The sequence below is a fragment of the Triturus cristatus genome, chromosome 5_2 (assembly GCF_964204655.1).
Source record: "Triturus cristatus chromosome 5_2, aTriCri1.1, whole genome shotgun sequence".
Lineage (NCBI taxonomy): Eukaryota > Metazoa > Chordata > Amphibia > Caudata > Salamandridae > Triturus > Triturus cristatus.
In genome coordinates, this window is record NC_140588.1 from 480976107 (window position 1) to 480994297 (window position 18191).

At 43.3% G+C, this 18191-nt stretch overlaps 1 protein-coding gene across 1 annotated transcript in view; it reads left to right on the forward strand.

The window, feature by feature from the left end:
• The window catches only part of AOAH (acyloxyacyl hydrolase), a 780853-nt gene that overhangs the window by 615708 nt on the left and 146954 nt on the right, over positions 1-18191 (forward strand). The window contains exon 14 of the mRNA XM_085607471.1: positions 1549-1585. Within this exon, the coding sequence (XP_085463597.1) occupies positions 1549-1585 (37 nt within the window). The remainder of the gene's footprint in view (positions 1-1548; positions 1586-18191) is intronic.

The window sequence follows — 18191 nt, forward strand, 5'->3', positions numbered from 1 at the left end:
CTTAGATTGCAATGTTGTTGATGCCCCATGAAAAAGGAAGAAAGGGGAAAACTATGTGGATGCAATTACTATGCTTTTAGGAAAATGAGTTGAAGAGTGATAATATTGGTTGTAATGATTTGTTGGTCAGGACTTATTGTAAACATGGTCACTTGCGATAACGTAGGGTGGAAATGCAGCCTCTACAGAGAGATGTCTGGTTTGATTCCTTCAGCGGTCGATAAACTGAGTACCATTGTGTTTCATTAAATATACACAAACACACTTTTTGTTTTGCAGTTGGAAGTGTAATGCCTATACAATGGAATAGTCAATCACCTGAAATTTTTTAGGATAGGTGTTTATATGTATTTATTAAACTGGGAGATAGCGGGGCTTGAGAGATTAGGGGATCTTTTTCAAGGGTTTCACGTGGCACCTCTTGATGAGCTTCCGGTTAGATTCAATATAGGTGCAAGGGAGTTTTTTAAAGACCTTCAATTTAGGGATTTCTTACAGAAGAAGGTGGGGGGTTTGGCTGGATTTTCTAGGATATCCTTGCTGGATGTTTTAATAGGCGAGGACAAATGCACGATGTCTCAACTGTATAGATGTCTGAGAGAGGGGACCCCAGATGACCTTGACAAACATAATTCTAAGTGGCATGAGAGGTCTGACTGGGACAGTCTCAGCTTTTTTTAATCCTTAGAATTAGGTCGATCAGTGCTTTGCTCATCTAGTTTACAATCCCAGCATTATAAAACGATTTTTGATTATTTATATTTTACTCCGTCTAAAATAGCTAAAGTGGGGGGGAGTCACTGGGATACACTGCCCTTGGTGTCATGAATTAAGGGCAGATTTGGTCCATATGTTTTGTTCCTGACCTTGTCTCGTTACACTTAGATCGGATATTGCACTATTTCTAGGGGACATCCTTAATTTAAATATTCCCCTGACCCCACAGAATACGCTGCTTGGGATATTTGAGTTAGAATTGGGAACCAGGGCTCAGTTAATGTTCATGGCGATGGCATTTTGCCGGCTATGCATAGTTTCAGCTTGGTTGGATCCCCAACCCCCATCATTCCAGCAATGGCATGGGCGCTTTCTCTATATTTATAATCTGGAAACTGCACTTTATGAGCGCAAGGGAAGGAAAGGTAGGAACATTTGGGTGCCCCTATCGAACTGGATACAGTCTCATAAATATTTTTGGGGATGAATTTAAGGATTGATTTGATATATGTCTAAATTTTGTTAATGCTATTTATTGTAATTATCAACATTCTCAATCTTAAACAGGATTAATTTGGATTAGACTTGAATTTGTATTTATGCTTAACTGATGGATTTTTTGTCAATCATTGTATAAGTATATACCTGTTGCCCGGGCTGTGATTTTAGTAAAAGGGTACTAAAAAGCTTCAATAAAAAAAAAAGAATAATTGAAAAGTAGTTGTTGTGCCGATTTTGTAAACAATATTCCCATATCTAAATTACAAATAATTTTAAAACTTTGCCTAAAATGTCAATCATTTAAAAAAGTACTTTGTCCTGATATTTCAGGTGGTGCGTCTGAAAACCTGCTGGATTTCATGAAAAGGTACGTTTGTATTAGCTCGGATGAGAAAGTGTTTAAAAGGCACATAAGTACTGTACAATGTTAAAGGGCGCATAAGTACTGTACAATGTGGAGAGAACAGCATCAGTAATGTGCCAGTCGGGTACAACTATTAGAAATGGCAATTGATCTGACATTTCCATGAGGCAGAAAAGTGCTTGTTTCAGCACAGTAAGTTCTACCCTGGCAGCGAACAGGGTCACCTGCTGCCTTTTGATGTAGGCTGCAATCTCCATTGTATAGGAGTTATTTTTAGTGGACCCAGGAGTAAGCAAGGCTGTCAGTGCCCAGTTCATCCTCTCTGCTGCCTGCCCGGAAGACAGAGGTACATTTGGACCCGTTGTTGGACCTGATAAGGAGACGAATCATTGAAGAAGCAGAAATTGATGGGAACAAGGAGCCCTGGCTCTCTCACATTTGCCATTCAGGGTAGTTGGTCATAACAATTGTCTTTTTTTCAGCTTATAAAAAGCAATACAATTCAAACACAGAGCCTAAAACATAAAAACTGGTCCTTTAAAATACGAACATATCAATATATGCCAAATAGCATTTAGGTATAAAATCTGATAACAAAATAAAACACGGATGAACCCGCTGACCTCTCCCTCGCCCACAGCCAGTCTGACCCGGGGCTACCAGATATACAAAAATACAAGGCCATTTTCTTTAGCTGTTATCATTATAAGCAGGAAGATATTAAGTTCCATGCCAAAGCCAGACCACCATCTGTGCAAATACGCAGACGAGGTCATATAAAGCTTCACCTTCTCAATTTCATCTAGAGTTGGAGTTGAAACGAAAAAAACATAAAAATGACCACTTTCTTCAAAAATATTTAGTGCAAAACGACAATAAATACAAGTTAAATCCTGTTCTTCCTACTGTCAAATACACAGGTGAATGTAGCACTATACATGGCTTGATTCCTACTTATTTAGTTTTGATCACAATAAAAATTATTGCAGGCAAGTAATCTGGTTTGACTTGGTCACGAATAATGAATCATTGTCTCCACAGGGCAAATTTCAAAGAGTCTAGTGTCCCAGGTAATGCAGGGAAGGAGCTGCCAAACAGCATTCCTCGCCCTGTAGTTCCCAGCCATTGCTAAATATGTTTTCATTGCATGAAGTGACGCTGGTACGTCAGCCATAACTTGAGTTATAAGGGTGTTCTGGGATCAACCTCTCCCTATCGCGTGAAACCTTACCTTAGCGCCTGAATTCCTAACGCCCATCTTTGCATCTCTAATGTGATACAAAGTGGGCATTCCTCCCCAGGATAACGGGAGAAATGTCACTAAGCAACATTTCTCCTATGATCAAGCCGCATGCAAAGCAGCATAGCGACAAGAAAAGTAGTGATAACCTCTGTTATCGCTACTTTCCATACGCCTGCTTTGAAACTGATTTAGCCATGATATCCTATGGAAGGTGGATATCATGGCTAAGTATGTGAGTTGGGTTTCCAGCGATAATCTCACGTTTGGCAGTTAGCGCTAGGATTTTCATTGCTTTTGAGATAAGCGTTGCTAATAGCACGCTATCTCAGCGATAAAAATCCACGCTAGCCGGCGATAATTATCCTAGCGCTAAGTGCGCTTAGCGATAATTATCGCCGGTTGTTGCTGATATGCCCCATGGTTCTGTATGTGAATCCAGGCTGACACTTGTGATAATTATCCCATATATTCATACCCTCAAACTCTACTCGGAAGTGAAATATACAATCATCTAAACAGAAAATTAGAAAGCTAACATTTGACAATTGTTTAACTAATGGTCAGTATGTCAAGTGGGTTTTGGTGGCTCCAGTAAATGAGCCAGTATGCAGATTAATCATTTTTATGTGTCGACCACAGACAGCTCTATCGTTTCCAACACCTAACGTATACTTAAAGTGTGCTTTGGGTCAGCCCCTTTCTCCTTATTGGATGGCTTTGGTGTCCATTTCTGGTATCTGCTTTTGATGGCTTTCCTCCTTAGCTTTTTTGTCTCGTTATGAACTGACTGGAAGACTTGTATCCTTCCACTTCTGACTCTAGGGAACTCTTTTTATGGTAGCAGCCAATTTGCCAAAGACATCTTGGGGACTTTCAGAAAGTTGACCTATGAATCCATTCCGCCCATAGATTACCATTGGCTTTGTGGTTTGTAACTCACATTTCATGGCTTTCTATTTGCTGGCTTTCTTTGCTTTAGGCGTGCCACGCTCAGTTTGTCCTTCACATTTGCCTAAGTCGTGTTTACTCTATATCTTCCAGGAACTCCCTTTCTGTAAATTTGCTTTTAAACCTTGTTCTCATCAAGTCACTTTTGCTGTGCATCTAAAGACAGAGGTCAAATGTCAGTGGCTGTCTTCTGAGGGTGCTTGTTTATTATCCTTTCTCTGACTTCAAAGTGAGAGGATTTATGTGACACTCTTGCTGGATACTGGGGGTAGGAAAGAGTTTTTTTCTAGCAAACAACAACATTTAAATGAACTGTGTAATTATTTTAGAATTTATCAGAATTAGGAACACAAATGAAGAACATATTTCGTTATTTCTGAAGTGTGGTGGAAACAAAAATTTTAATATGATCAAAACAAACTGTTATACTAGGTGATGCAATTGCCACACATTTTCATTTGTTCACTGTATAGTTTTATTAGTAAAACTATATGTCTGTGCAAATGTAACAGTCATTTCAATTGAAAATGTGTTGTCTGTAATGGCAGTGCTCTACCATTCCCTGCATACTCCACTCTGCGCAATTCCACTCTGCTCTGTACCACTCCACACTATCGCACTCTACTCTGCACCACACCACTTTACACCACTACATGCCACTGTACTCTACACCAGTCAACTCTATGCAACTGCTCTCTATGCCAATGCACTCTTTGCCACTATACTCTACACCAATGCACTCTTTTCCACTGCACTCTACACCACTCCAGCCTAGGCCACACCAGTCTACTCTGCACTACTTCACTCTATGCCACTGTACTCTACGCCACTCTGCAACACTGCAATTTGCGTAACTGCCCTCTATGCTAATGCACTTTTTGTCAATGTACTTTACTCTGTAACCCTCACCTCTATACCCCTGCACTCTACTCACTCCACTGTAAGCGACTCTAATCTACCCTGCACCAATGCACTATATGCCACTGCACTCTACACCACTTTACTCTACACCATCACAATCTATGCCACTCTATGCAACTGCACTCTACCACCATACCACTCTACAACACTTCACTGTATTTTGAAACAATCTACTCTACGCCACTGCACTCTATGCCACTCTACTCCATGCTGTGCCACTCCACTCTATTCCACTGCACCCTATGCCACTCAACTCTTAACCACCAGACTCTATGCCAATGCTTTCTACACAACTGTGTTCTATGTCACTGCACTCTATGCCACTGCATTCTATTCTGCATTTCTTTACTCTATGCCACTGCTCTCTATGCCACTTTACTCCACACCACTGCACTCTGACACTCTACTCTGCAACACTGCACTCTCCGCCACTGATCTCTACACCACTCTACTCTGCACTATTCCATTCTATGCTTCTCCACTCTATGCCACTGCACTATACTCTTCACTGCACCACTCTGTGCTACTTTACTTTGTACCGCTCTACGCCATTGCACTCTATGCCACTTGACTCTACTCTGCACTCTACGAAACTGCACTCTATGCCACTCAACTCTACTTTATGCCACTGCCCCCTGCATCACTCAACTCAATGCCACTCAATTCTGTGCCACTCTATGCCACTCTACTCTGTGTCACTGCACTCTACCCTACTGCACTCTGTGCCACTCTATTCTGCGCCACTCCACTCTGAGCCAATCCACTCAGCGCGGCTCCACTCTGCGCCACTCCACTCTTCACCACCATACTCTACTATGGACCTCTCTAATCTACGCCACTGCATTCTACGACCCTGAATTGTATGCCGCTGAATTCAATGGCACTGCACTCAATACCACTACACTCTGCAACACTCTATGCCAATTCACTCTACACTAGTCTACTGTACTCTGTGCCTCTCCAGTGTATGCCACTCTACACAACTCAACACTATGCTACTCCAATACACAACACTCTGCCACCCCACTCTACAACACTCTACTCCACCCTTCGCCATTCCACTCTATGACACTCCACGCGATTGTCCTCTATGTCACTAGCTTTTAGCCATGCTGAACAGGAGCCACGCTGGTGTACAACACGGCTAAAACACATTGGGAAAGAAAATATCTCTTGCATAGGCAAGACCTATTGGCTTTTGCCAATGCTTGTTTTCTTTTGTTTTCAGCACTCCATGGGATTGCATATGTTTTCTTGCTCCTTCTTCCTGCTTTCTTCTATGCCTTTTCCCCTCCAATCCCCCCCACACACATGCGGGGACTCTCTTTTCACTTCAAGCACCCCAAAGCTCTCCGTCCCACTTCCCATAGTGAACTTTTTTTTAATTAATTGTATTTATTGTATGAGGACCCAAGTGTTGCAAAGTGCTACCAGATCACTCGCTTTCATACTGGCTTCAAGACCTGTGTAGTCGTGACATACATGAGTCCCCACTGCCTTCTGGGTTCACCCATGAAAATATTTCATTCACCTTCGCACCGCGCCGTTTTTTTGTTCCTCCTGAATCACTGGAAACACCTTGCTCATGATCAGGCACTGCGCCGGTTCGTCGTCCTTTAATATGCAGACTGGTTTTTATCATACTCACTTGTCTCTTCTCCGTTGAAACACTGCAATAATTCACCATTTAATGACGAAGCTGTACTAGGCACCATAAATCAGCATCAATTCAACCAACTCCTTTTTAACGTCGTCACTGCGACACGAATTTCAATCCTCACTCAGCATAGAGTAGAGAAATGTCACCACCTCTGCATGAAATTCAATCCACATTGTTCACGCAACTCCAAGCACCTAAGTCACAAACGTTATGCTGAAAACATGCCTAGTATTGTGTCAAATGTGGTTAAAATTCTTCCTTTCCATTTTTTCTCCCCCTTTTTCTCCCCTTGTTCCTTTTTTGTATGTAAAGAATTGTAAAAAAGTTGTGATATATTATCAAGACAGCAGTGCATTATTTGTTTGTCCTGAAGATGATGCCCTATATTTAATGTGGCATCGAAACGTCGTCGACACCCAAACACCCTATGCACTAGACTCAAGCTATAACACATTGTGCAACGGTGTTAAATGATTAATTTGTGTCTGTCTATACTGAGAACAACTGTACAGACCCATTTTGGCTTGCCTTTTGGCCAATTCTGTGTTCATTGTTCTGTCTTGTGTTCTGTTGGTCACGGCTGTGCCCACTTGTCATTTGAATGTTTTATTTGATACTACTTTTGAAAAATACTATGAAAATAAATTCTTGTCCGGCTGGACAAAAGACATACATTCTATTCTAAGTGTATGGTTATCTATCACACTGTATTCCTCCTGAATAGGGACCACTGTTCTCTATAACATGAAATTGCCCAAGGTCCCTGTCTTAATTCCTTTGGGTTCCCTTGTTCTGTAAAATAATACATGGGTCTACAGCATGACCCAGCACCCGGGTGTATCTCTGTGCAGGAGAGCACCCCTTCATGTTCCATGATCAGACTTCCCTCTCCATGGCTTCACACTCTTCTGGTGCCAGGCGGGCATTTCCTGCTGACGCAGCTTCTATACCCCTGTACCTTAACAGGCCCTAATCCTTGCCACATGTGCATATCTGGTCGCACAAAAAATAGATTATGTCAAATGCTCCATCTGGATTTATCTATCCCTCCCTACGATAGGCTCTCGGCATACAGATCCCAGAGGACATTCCAAATACAATGGTTAAATGAGCTCTACGTTTCAGTACTGCCCTCACCCAACAGAATGCTATTTCTACCCTTTTCCTTTGTAAGACATTTGAACACTTGTCAGCTCACGTTCTGTTATAGAAATGCTAAGAGAAGCTCACAGGGCAGAGTGGTAAATAAGCAGGATAGGTGTGAACCCGAAGGTGACCGGGGAGTTAGACAGCAGGCTATATATTCCTCCTGTACCTGCTGCAGGCCCGGACCCTGCCTGTGAGAGATGTCTTACTACCACAGTGATCTCCCCTCTGGGAAACCACACTGTGGAGCTAGCGGCAAAGAAGTAACAAGCATTGGCATAGCCAATAGGTCTCGCCTTTGGGACCTTATAAGTGTTTAGCCATGCATCAGTTGATGTTGTTGCACCAAGGATATTGTGCTGGATAACTAAACACTTATAAGGTCCCAAAGGCGAGACCTATTGGCTATGCCAATGCTTGTTGTCTTTGGTGTGGACAAATTTGTTTCATGTAAATAATATAAGATAAGTAATACTCAAATACCAGATTGCAGTGACGTGCATTATAAGTACACAAATAAATAAAAAATATATATAGAACATTTCTGGAAGTGAGGACCATGCAGGGACAATGCCAGCTCTAAATAGGGGCTGGGACCATATGCTGTCTTACATGACACAAATCAGAGCAGCAAGAGAAGCGCGACTGACAGGGTAAAACCACAGGGGCGGCAGCCAGAATCCGAATGCATATGAAAGCAGGGACACTCTTTTGTGCTCTCTGTGTGTTGACCCCATACGTCTTCCATGCTGCAGGTATTCACAGAAGAAGTCAGCTCCTTAGCGCCGGCTGGTATTGTCTCTGCTGCCTTGTCCCAAGGAGCGGAGATGGAGGTTTTAGAGGGCAGTCAGCAGGGCCCCAATCACTTAAGCCCACGTCACCATCGACAGCCCTGCACTGCCCACCCCGGCCCCACTGTCATCTGTCAGCGCACTTTGTAAAAAGGGCTTTGGCGTAGGAGGGCGGGAAGGGCTGCAGCTAATTAGCCATGTGCATAATTAAAAAATGTAGATACGTCAAGTATTAAAACAGAGATGAAGCCATTTACTCCAAATGTATCAACATCAGCTGTGCCAGTGCATTCAGTAACAGATTGCTTGTAGCAGTTGGCGTTTCCCCTTTCACCGCTATCACGCTGCGCTGCTGACTTGTGACAGGCCGTCATTTGCGGCATTTCTGTTGAGTCGTGTGTGCTGCAGTCGTTTGGGATGCTAATCCAGGTAGCCTCAAGGTGGGGGTACGTGGCATAAGTCTGCTATTTCTTTCTCGGGTGGACATAAATGCCCTGGGTATTTCTGACAACTCCATGCCCCTTTTAGGACTTACAACCGTCTAATTAGTATACAGAGGGAGAAAGGGCATGGTGTGCTAATGAGGATCTGTATAAGAAAAAAGCAAAAAACGGACCAAACAAAGAAACATTAAGCGCTTTGGGCATCTCAAGGGTATTTAAAGCACTATAGAAATTAATATATGTATACAATACAATGGCTGCTAGGCAATAAACCAAAAGCACGTCTTCCTAGTGGCTATTGCGACCTCCTTAGTTCCTCTTTTTCTGGGTGTAGATTTTCTTGCAATGTGTTTTGCATTCTTTTTCTCATTGAATGGTAATTCGCCCTCCACACCCTCCCTAGAACGAGCTGTAAAGACGCTAGAAGAAAAGAAAAAAAGCCTGCGAGTGGTGCGCGCGCACGCACTGCAAAGAATTTAAAGAATGCAGCAGACACACTGCGGAGCCGCTCGCTCCCGAGCTCCCTAGGCCAGGGGAGAGAGAAGGCGGGACATGCACCTGCCTTTGGCCAATTGCGTGCTGTCTTTTTGACAAAGACGCACGCAAAGGCCAACAGCGTGTGAGCAAAAAATAAAAGCACACGCAGGAGCGTGTGGGCCGTGTTGGAAGTCCTTACTAGAAGCCTCGCAGAGCAGCGCGTGCGCGCTGGCTCAGGCGAGACCTAAAAAGGGTGATATGGGGAAGATGGGAATTGCTCCTACTAGCCCAGTTTGGTTTTAGTAGAAAAACTTTTGGTTTCTTTGTTGTGTAATTTAAAACAAACATTGAACCAGGGGTTGTGGTCCCAGTGCTCCTCACTGTCCATTCATCAGCCCATGGCACAAGTGAAGTGCCAGACAGTGACACAATGCAGGAACATGCACGCCTTTATATCACTGTGTCTCTAGGCACTTTTTCATTGAAGGGACTCCATTTAAATAAGTTACAGACTTATATGGGATAGTTTATCACTCTGTTCCTACTGTATACTTTGTGAATCCATACAGTGCTCATCGGGACTATTCCTATAGAACCAGGGCTGCACTTACAAATACGCCTTGTCTACTAAACTCATGCCTACCTATTGGAACACAATGAGTGCTCCACCCCATCCCTCATCTGGCCCAATCATAACAATCTATATGTCGTAGTTTAGCATATAAAGTGATGATGCCACTTAATAAGACTCACACGATGTGGTAAAGTGAGGAAGCTGGGATTGGGCTCTAGACCATCTGCTTTCACAGTCTGCCGTGAGCTACAGACTCCGACCTTCTCCCTGTGACCTTTCTATTGCTGGGCAGGTGTGTAAGAGGGGTGAATCTTGGCAGCATGGATCTGCTTTGTAAAGTGTGTTACAGGTGTTTCAGTGATAAATACGGACCACTGCTGGTGTATTGTGGGGCAAATGCCCCCTCAACCTCCAAACCTCTGTGTAGTTTCCTTAAGAGTGGTGCTGAATCTGCTGGTTGCTTGATGAGTGGGATGCAGTCACAGGAAATCTGTACACCTCCACAGGGACATTGTCTGTCTGCATAATGCACCTCTTGTCTATCTCCTTTTGCCAATGCACAACCAAAAATTCAGTAATTTTAATCGATATCCAGTGGAACCTCTACACACAGATATTGATTTTTCCTGAACAATAATGTGGGGTGAAAAGTTAATTACAATACAAATATTTGCAGAGAATACCTACAAATTGTAATAGCATTTTTGTGGCAGTTCATCTACCATAGGTACCAGTAGCAGAACGTTGACAAACTGAGATTTGTACTGTGGACTTTGAAATAGCTGTGTGGGCACATTTAAATAACACACTCTATGGTCTGAGCTACCTCTAGGCAGATTTTGCGGTTTGGAAACATCTTATCTGTTGGACCTTTTCCCAGGAAGCCTGGTCTATTGGCGAGCCTAGATAGATAGGTGATGCTGAAGTATTTCCAGAGAATTTGGGATGAGTAGCCAGTGTGAGATGAGGCAGGAGAATATTTCACTTTTTTGAAGTGTGCCGTGTCATGCTTTTATCACTCACTGTACACCCTGTTCACATTCATAAACAGTGTCAGCTCAGCCTACTTTAGACACTGACAAATTTGCTTACAGGCTCCTTCCAACCAGGGCGCTTTAGGAATACACGTTTCCGAGGCAGGCAGAGATCTATATATTCAGAACATATACCATGTTCTATCCGCAGTGGGTTTTAAATAGAGTTCAGGAGATAAACAGGCCAACATAGAGACCTTGCTGGCCATGGAAACCACTAGCAGGACTTAGCTCAACATATAAACCAACGTATTGCGGATGCATCGTCATCTGGCAGCCCAGGTGGAAGAGTTGGCACCTGTAAACCCGGCTGTATAATAAGGCACAACGACACAGCCACGGGGAGGACCTAAAAATGATGGGTAGAAGGACCAAATTTGCCAGTCAATGTTCAGCTGCACTGGCATGTATGGATATGGGGTGGTGTGGCCGCATCGTAGGCCTGAGTGAAGTGAAGGTGGCAGTAGCATGACCACTGGAAGTGGAGGTCTATCCAGGGCCCATGACTGACTGAGGGATGACTACCAGAAGTAAACATCTACCTGGCATGCTGTATTAACTGGTGGTAAATGAAAAATGTCTGTGTTAAGATGGTGCACAGAGTTTATGTTTTGATTATTCATGAATCAGTTTGGTGCAAATACCTTAGATGTATGGCCTCAATGGCACGGGCACACGCTATGCCTCACTGGATGGATTGTGGTATGGTTACCATTGAATGTTCACCGGGTGCGGCAATGGTATAAAGATAAAGTGAAGCAAAAAGTAAACCTATGATGGATCGCATATAAATGAAAGTCTCAAATACACTGTGACCTTTAGTCTTCCAAACAAACAAAGGGTGGTCTTCATTATTGGTACTTGGGCAGGCGACTGGTTAGGGATACCACCACTAAGCTACCAGGGTGGGGATAGATGCAGTCCAGGGATGGTTCCTCCATTAGGGCTCTGGGGCTGTACCCCTCTGAAATTCTTACAGGTTTACCTAAAAAAATATTCAATAGGTCGATTTATTTAGAGATACGATCGAATCACTAAACAAATCTATGTATTTAAGTCTGCGCTTTTTTGTCCCAGGCTGCCTGCCCCGCCTCGCTCTAAAACAGGAAATGGAAGCCAGGCAGTAAATCAACATTCTGCATTTGTGCAGTATTTACCTTTCTAAAGCCCTTCATTGCCATTGTAGTTTATGGTGGTATCTACTGTATCTACAGTTTCAAGTGTCGAAGTCTGCATCCCTGTGTAAGTCCACAAGTCCGTCATTCGCAGGCTCTGATCCCACCATTTACCATTCGTCGCACAGTAGGACTCGATGCAAGCATGTGTGATTTGGTGCCTTGTCCTCGGTATTGGTAAATATTATAATGCTAATCCTGTGTTATGTATATTGTGCTGAGACCCCTGGTCATACTAATCTACCCCAGTGTGACACCCAAGGTCCTGGTTACAGGTTACTGGACCCTTTAGAAGTGGATCTGCTATAGTTGTTCCCCCACAAAATTGATCCAAAAGACAAGCAGGGTTTTTGTTCCCTTTCGAGGTTGATTCAAAAGTCCATGTCAAGCACAAAGTGAAATGAGTGCTTATAGTGAAGATGCTGTATGGCATTAAAACGGGTCCTGTCTTCATGCCCTTAACATTAATGCCTAAGACATGGATTGATTTATGAACAATGAATGTTAAAAACGTAATGCATGTCAGGTATTTTGTTTCACATGTTTTTCACTTAATCCTGCATTCCCCAAGAGTGTTAGCTATTTCATCATGTTCTGTTTCTGTATTTTTTTCGTGCATCTTATTACTCTTGTATAGTGCATACATTGAGTCGTTCCAGGTGTTTAAGAGGGGCTTTTGTTGAGAACTCTGGTGCTGAGGTGAAGGCAAAGCAAAGTGCCTGTAAGTGGATTGGCCTCTCTGCAGAGCACACAGACAAATGGTCATGTATTCTAGTTGCAGTTGAAATAATGTGTAAATGTGTGTAAAGGGGGTATCCAGATGTTAAAATATTTTCAAAGCAAAAGTAAATGAAAATAAAGTACTTAAATGTGAGCGAGTGCAGTGTATGTTTGGGCGTGGTGAAGTGAGGGAGATGCGAGGAAGTGCATTCAGGGAGAGTGAAAAGAGGGTGCTGAAGAGAAAAGAGATGAGGCTGAATATGTGCAGATGGGACAAGATGTGCAGAGAAAAAGGGTATACATATCTAGATAAAGTACAAATGACTGAAGGCCAGTACTCCTTTGACAGGCCTCAATAATATTTAATTCACAGTCTCACATTTTCAGAATCGAAACATTTCCAATTTTAAATATATGTAGCAAATCATTGTTGTTACTCATTTATTTTAAACAACTAACAAAATTACAAATCCAATAGTATGTTTAGGTTTTAGGTGTATGTCAGTTGTTGTGTTGCAATAACATCTCGGAGAGAAACCAAAATACCGGTCGTTGGTACACTATAGGAATCACATACATTTATTGTACCTTTTCCCTTTTAGAGAGCCCCCCCTTTTTTCATCCCACTTAAAGACTTGTCTGCACATATTTCTATATGACTGATTGCAGCCAGCAGCTGTGGGCGCTTCCATAGTCGATGCAACATGCAGTAAAAGACACTGAGCAAGCACACACTTTAAAGAGCCTGATGTTGTTGCACTGTACAATTTGCACATTACAGTAACTGTTAAACATATTAATGCAGTGAGATATGGGGTAGTTTTTAATGTTTTTAATATTTGAAGACTATACGTTTTCACTGCTTTATAAACCTTGCTTTCTCACTAATTCATTTGCTTCAAAATGTATCATTTTCCAATTTTTTTCTCTTGAAGAGGACCCCCGGATTATACATTTGTTCTTTAAGCTTCCTTGCTTTGCTTGCTACAAAAGTCATAACCAAATTTTACGCCTCACAACTTTCAAATTTCACCAGCCGCCACTGTGGGGCGGCAGCTCCTCTGCTAAGGAAGAGGAGCATTGCCCTACCACTCTGCAACAGTAAAAGAAAGGAAAAAATGAAATGATAGTAACTTAATGTTATTATTATTTTATTTTGTCCTCCTGCTGCGGCAGATTTGCGTGAGGGGGCGGGGTTGCAGGGGAGGAGTGGTAGAACCCTCTTAAGTGTGCAATGACTGTTTGGCTGGCCCTCTCGGGCCGCCCAAAACAGCCATGCACACTTTCTCTGTTCTCCATGCATGGAGAACATGCCGCCCCTCCAGCCTCTGGCTGAGCACCGTGTCACAGCACTCAGACCAATCATAACGCTGCATTGCAGCATTGTGATTGGTCAGGGTAACCTGGCTGTGCTTCCTGTTCCTGTAGTTTAATGCAGGAGAGCAGGAGCAGAGACGGGGGACCCGGCAGCAAGGTAAGTGGCAATTTTGTTTTTATTTACATTGCGTCCTACACACCCCCAAAACCCGCTTGCTCGACTCACCACGCACGAGCTGTGCCGGCTGCCACTGCCTTGATGTATATGTACATCAAAAAAGACGTATCCAGGATACCATTATGATGTATGTATACATCATGGCATAAGCCACAGACCACGAAGGAAGTGTCCCTCCAAATGTTTATACAGGGTCTGTGTAAACATTGTAGAACGTATCTGGAACAGGAGTGTGGAGCAGTCAGGGGATTACTATTCTATGGGAAAATGTGTCACCCCTTTAGTGGGAGTTTAATACTTGAATACAGCAATACCACTGAAAAGTGACATGGTATGATTTGCAAAGTGTCTGCCACTACACTGCACCAGGCATGGCATCTTTTTTTGGTAACATTTGAGCCATATGAGCTAGAATTTATATTTTTCTGAAATATTACGATTATGTAGAAGAGGGTGCAGTAGTGTAAAATGCTGTATATGTATGATTACACTCACACAATTGCATTTATCCAGTATCCTTGAATATACTATGCTGCACACTATGGCCCATGTTGATGATATTTAACATATCTCAGCCAGGCCAGCCAGGGTCAGTGTAACAAGATAGTCAAGAGCAGCGTTAACCCTAGGATGGGTTAAATAGCTATAATCTTGGTGGAATTAACTATAATCGAGACGCTACGTATTCTTGGATCCTGGCTGGCAAGATTCCTCAGAGTAAGTGCTAGCAGCTGCCATCCAATGTGAAAAAGAGGTTGCAGGATCAACTCAGTCACTTATTCTTTTGAGGTTGACGCATTGTTGGATGTTAATTTAGGTAACAGTAACAACTTTCATTCACAGTGCTTAGAAATGTCGACAATTGCCAGATGAGTGGCACTTCATCAAAACCCAATTCATACCATTACAACCCATTTGCCATGACTGGGCTAGGAAAAAGGATGACTTCGCAGCAGGTATATTTCTTTTCATAAGGATGTCACTTAAGATGGTACAAATCATTGAGCCAATATACAGCTGCACTGGCAATAGCAGCCAGAGACAGCGATGCAAATTTGCAATATACATGACACCCACAGGACAGCAGAGGACTGTGTAGTGTGTGTCAGAAAATTAAAAGAACCAGACCTGATTTCTACTACTTGTGATCAGGCCCGGCTTCAGAAAGTTTTACCTGGATGGGCCAAGGGTGCATTTGGGTGAGCCATGGTGGGCCCAGTTTTTGGAGGTAAACTTCAAGCCCTAGATTACATTATATCTGCGCCCAAACAGATAACATGATGCGGACATAAGACTCTGTGCGTATATAGAGCATGTAGAAGGTAGGGTAGTGGTAAGTTGAGTAAAGGCTCATTTTAGGGTTTAGGGGTGAGTAGTGGTAAAGGGATGTAAAGGTGAATATAGGGTTTGGGGGGGTAGTGGTGCGGTGGAGTATAGGTTTCCTCATTCCTTTCTCCTTAATCATTGCTCCTTGGAATGGAGGATACTTTTTGAGTTATATTGTTTCAGTGGGAGTACGTATCCCTTTTCCCTATCAGTTTGAAAGGATCTCTCCACCCTTTTGGGTCTCTTGAGTAGCCCTGAGGACTCCATTTGTTTAAAAAATAACTACAATCTTCCTCCAAAAAGCTCTTATCCCATAAGATTCAGGATGTCATTTAATCATAATTACCAGAAGTGGCCCCTCAATAAGATACCACCTTTCATCCCAGACAGATGGAAACTGGTTGCGGGTAAGTGGTTGCGGCTAGCGTAGAACACAGCCCACCGATTCATGGTAGCTCATTGTGGGTTAGTCTCCTTTACTATATTAGTGCAACTATACAAAACTTTGCAGTGATGCTGGCTGTGGAGTAGAGCAAATATGGCAACTCATCACCACAAGCACCAGGCATGCAACTGGCTCACACGTCAGCCTATTTCAACTTAAGGGTGTTTCACAAGAGTTGGTTGCCACATATCAGAGGAGATCAAACCCTAAGCAACTAAGTAGGAGCTATGCTCCTTCTTCCAGATTCGAGCAACCTCCCCTATATAGAATTACATACAAATGGTGACCACTGAAACTATGTTAAATGTCTGTGCATTTCCACCAATCAAAGTCCAAAAAAGCTGATTAACACTTGTCTGTTCTGCATATGATGCTGTGTCAAATATTACATTGATAAATCCAATTTTCCTTTTGTAATTTAAATTTGAGAGCTGTGTTCCAGAGCACCTTAATTCTGCATATGTCTATGCTGGTCATAGCATAGAATAGAATGTTTCGGGATGTAACCCGGCATCTGCAGCACCTCTGGTGTGGGGGGGCCCAACCCTCTAGGTGGCCGCTCAACCATTAAGTGGGCCCCATTTATCCAAAAGTGAATGAATATCTGTCAGATATGGGAGGATCAGAGTCCCCTCATTGCATTTTGCAGATTGACCCCATCATTTTAGGTTACACCACAGTAAATGATCTGGCTCAATCAGGGTTCAGGCGATCCCACCACACTGGTCTGCAAACCCCACTGCAGCCCTGAGAAAGATGTATTGTGTTCTCACATCACGAGGCCTCCAATAGTTGAGGAAGAAGTTACAATGTTCGGCTACAATTATAAACGTGAAAAAAAATGTTTTTAAAGCCTCACTTCCAAGAGTCTTCATCCCTAGTGTCTGTCAGTGACGTAGCTAGTGTGTCATAGGCCCTAGTGCAAGAAAGAAAATGAGCTCCCTGTTTGAACTGTAAAATACCGCAATAATCAGGGATCTGTGGACCCCTCTTGCCTATGGGCCAGAGTGACACTGCACCTATTGCAACCTGGTATCTCTTGTCTTCTGCTTACCAGGGTACCTGTCCTATAGGGTTTGGACTGGGGCAAAAAAACATGGCCCTGGCACTAAAGTGAAAGTAGCCCCCTTAGCGAACTAGATAGTTAACATATGAGGCCCACTTTGCAAATCGGGCGAGTTTTGAATTTGTAAAGACTCAGGGGCAGATTTTCAAGCCCCATACTGCACATTTGTGCCACCGTTGCGTCACTTTTGTTGTTAAGCCCTGCGCCACATGTGGGCGTTCCAGCACATGGGGGGGGCGTTCCGGCGCAGGAACGCCTCCTAAAAGTGGCTGAGTTAAATCTACAAGATTTCACTCAGTCACTTTTACGGCCATGCTGCGTCAAAACCCTGCGCCTGCTTGAAGGAGGCGTAAGGATTGACGCAGCATGTTGGGAATAGGGGCACCCCGAGCCTTGCTGGAGCTGCGTTGCGCTTGCGATGCGGCTCCAGCAAATGCGCCGCCTTTCCACCGGGGGATGTGACACGCATCTGCCCATCCGTGCGCCACAGTGCACCGCATTGTAAATGCGGCGCATCAGTGGTGGCGCACGGGTGGGCAGATGCGTCGCAACTCTTCTGGCGAATCCCTGCTGATTAGCAGAGATGCGCCAGAAGTAGTGAATCTGGCCCTCAGTGTATGGGTATTTTGCAAGCTATGGGAGACTGCAGGGATTTTTGTTTACTACAGGCAATATTTGTGGTGATATTGGGGAAATCAACAGTAAAACCCAGCCCACCAGATGATAAAGTAGGTCCACAAACTGCTAAAAAACTGGCCAACACATTGATCTGTCAGACTAGCCCATCGGGCACTACTTGACTGCTCTGTAGGGCAGTCCGATCCAGCTATCTTATCCTGCTACCCCAACATCCCTAGCTTTCACCCAAAGTATACAATTCTTCTGAATTGTATCACTGCCTCCCTGTCTATATCCTATAGCTTAATATTCAAACATTTGGTGGTGTTACATCCCACACATAGGGTTGTAACATAGCTTGTTTAATGCCAGCCTCAGTGGAATTGTAATGTAATGTCCTGGCTATTACAAAAATTAGTAACATCACCTAAGGTCGGTATATTTTCCCCTTTCTAACTTAAGATATTGAATATAAGAAGAATGCAATTTAAAATGTGTTTACAGTTCCACATGTGACTTGATTGATA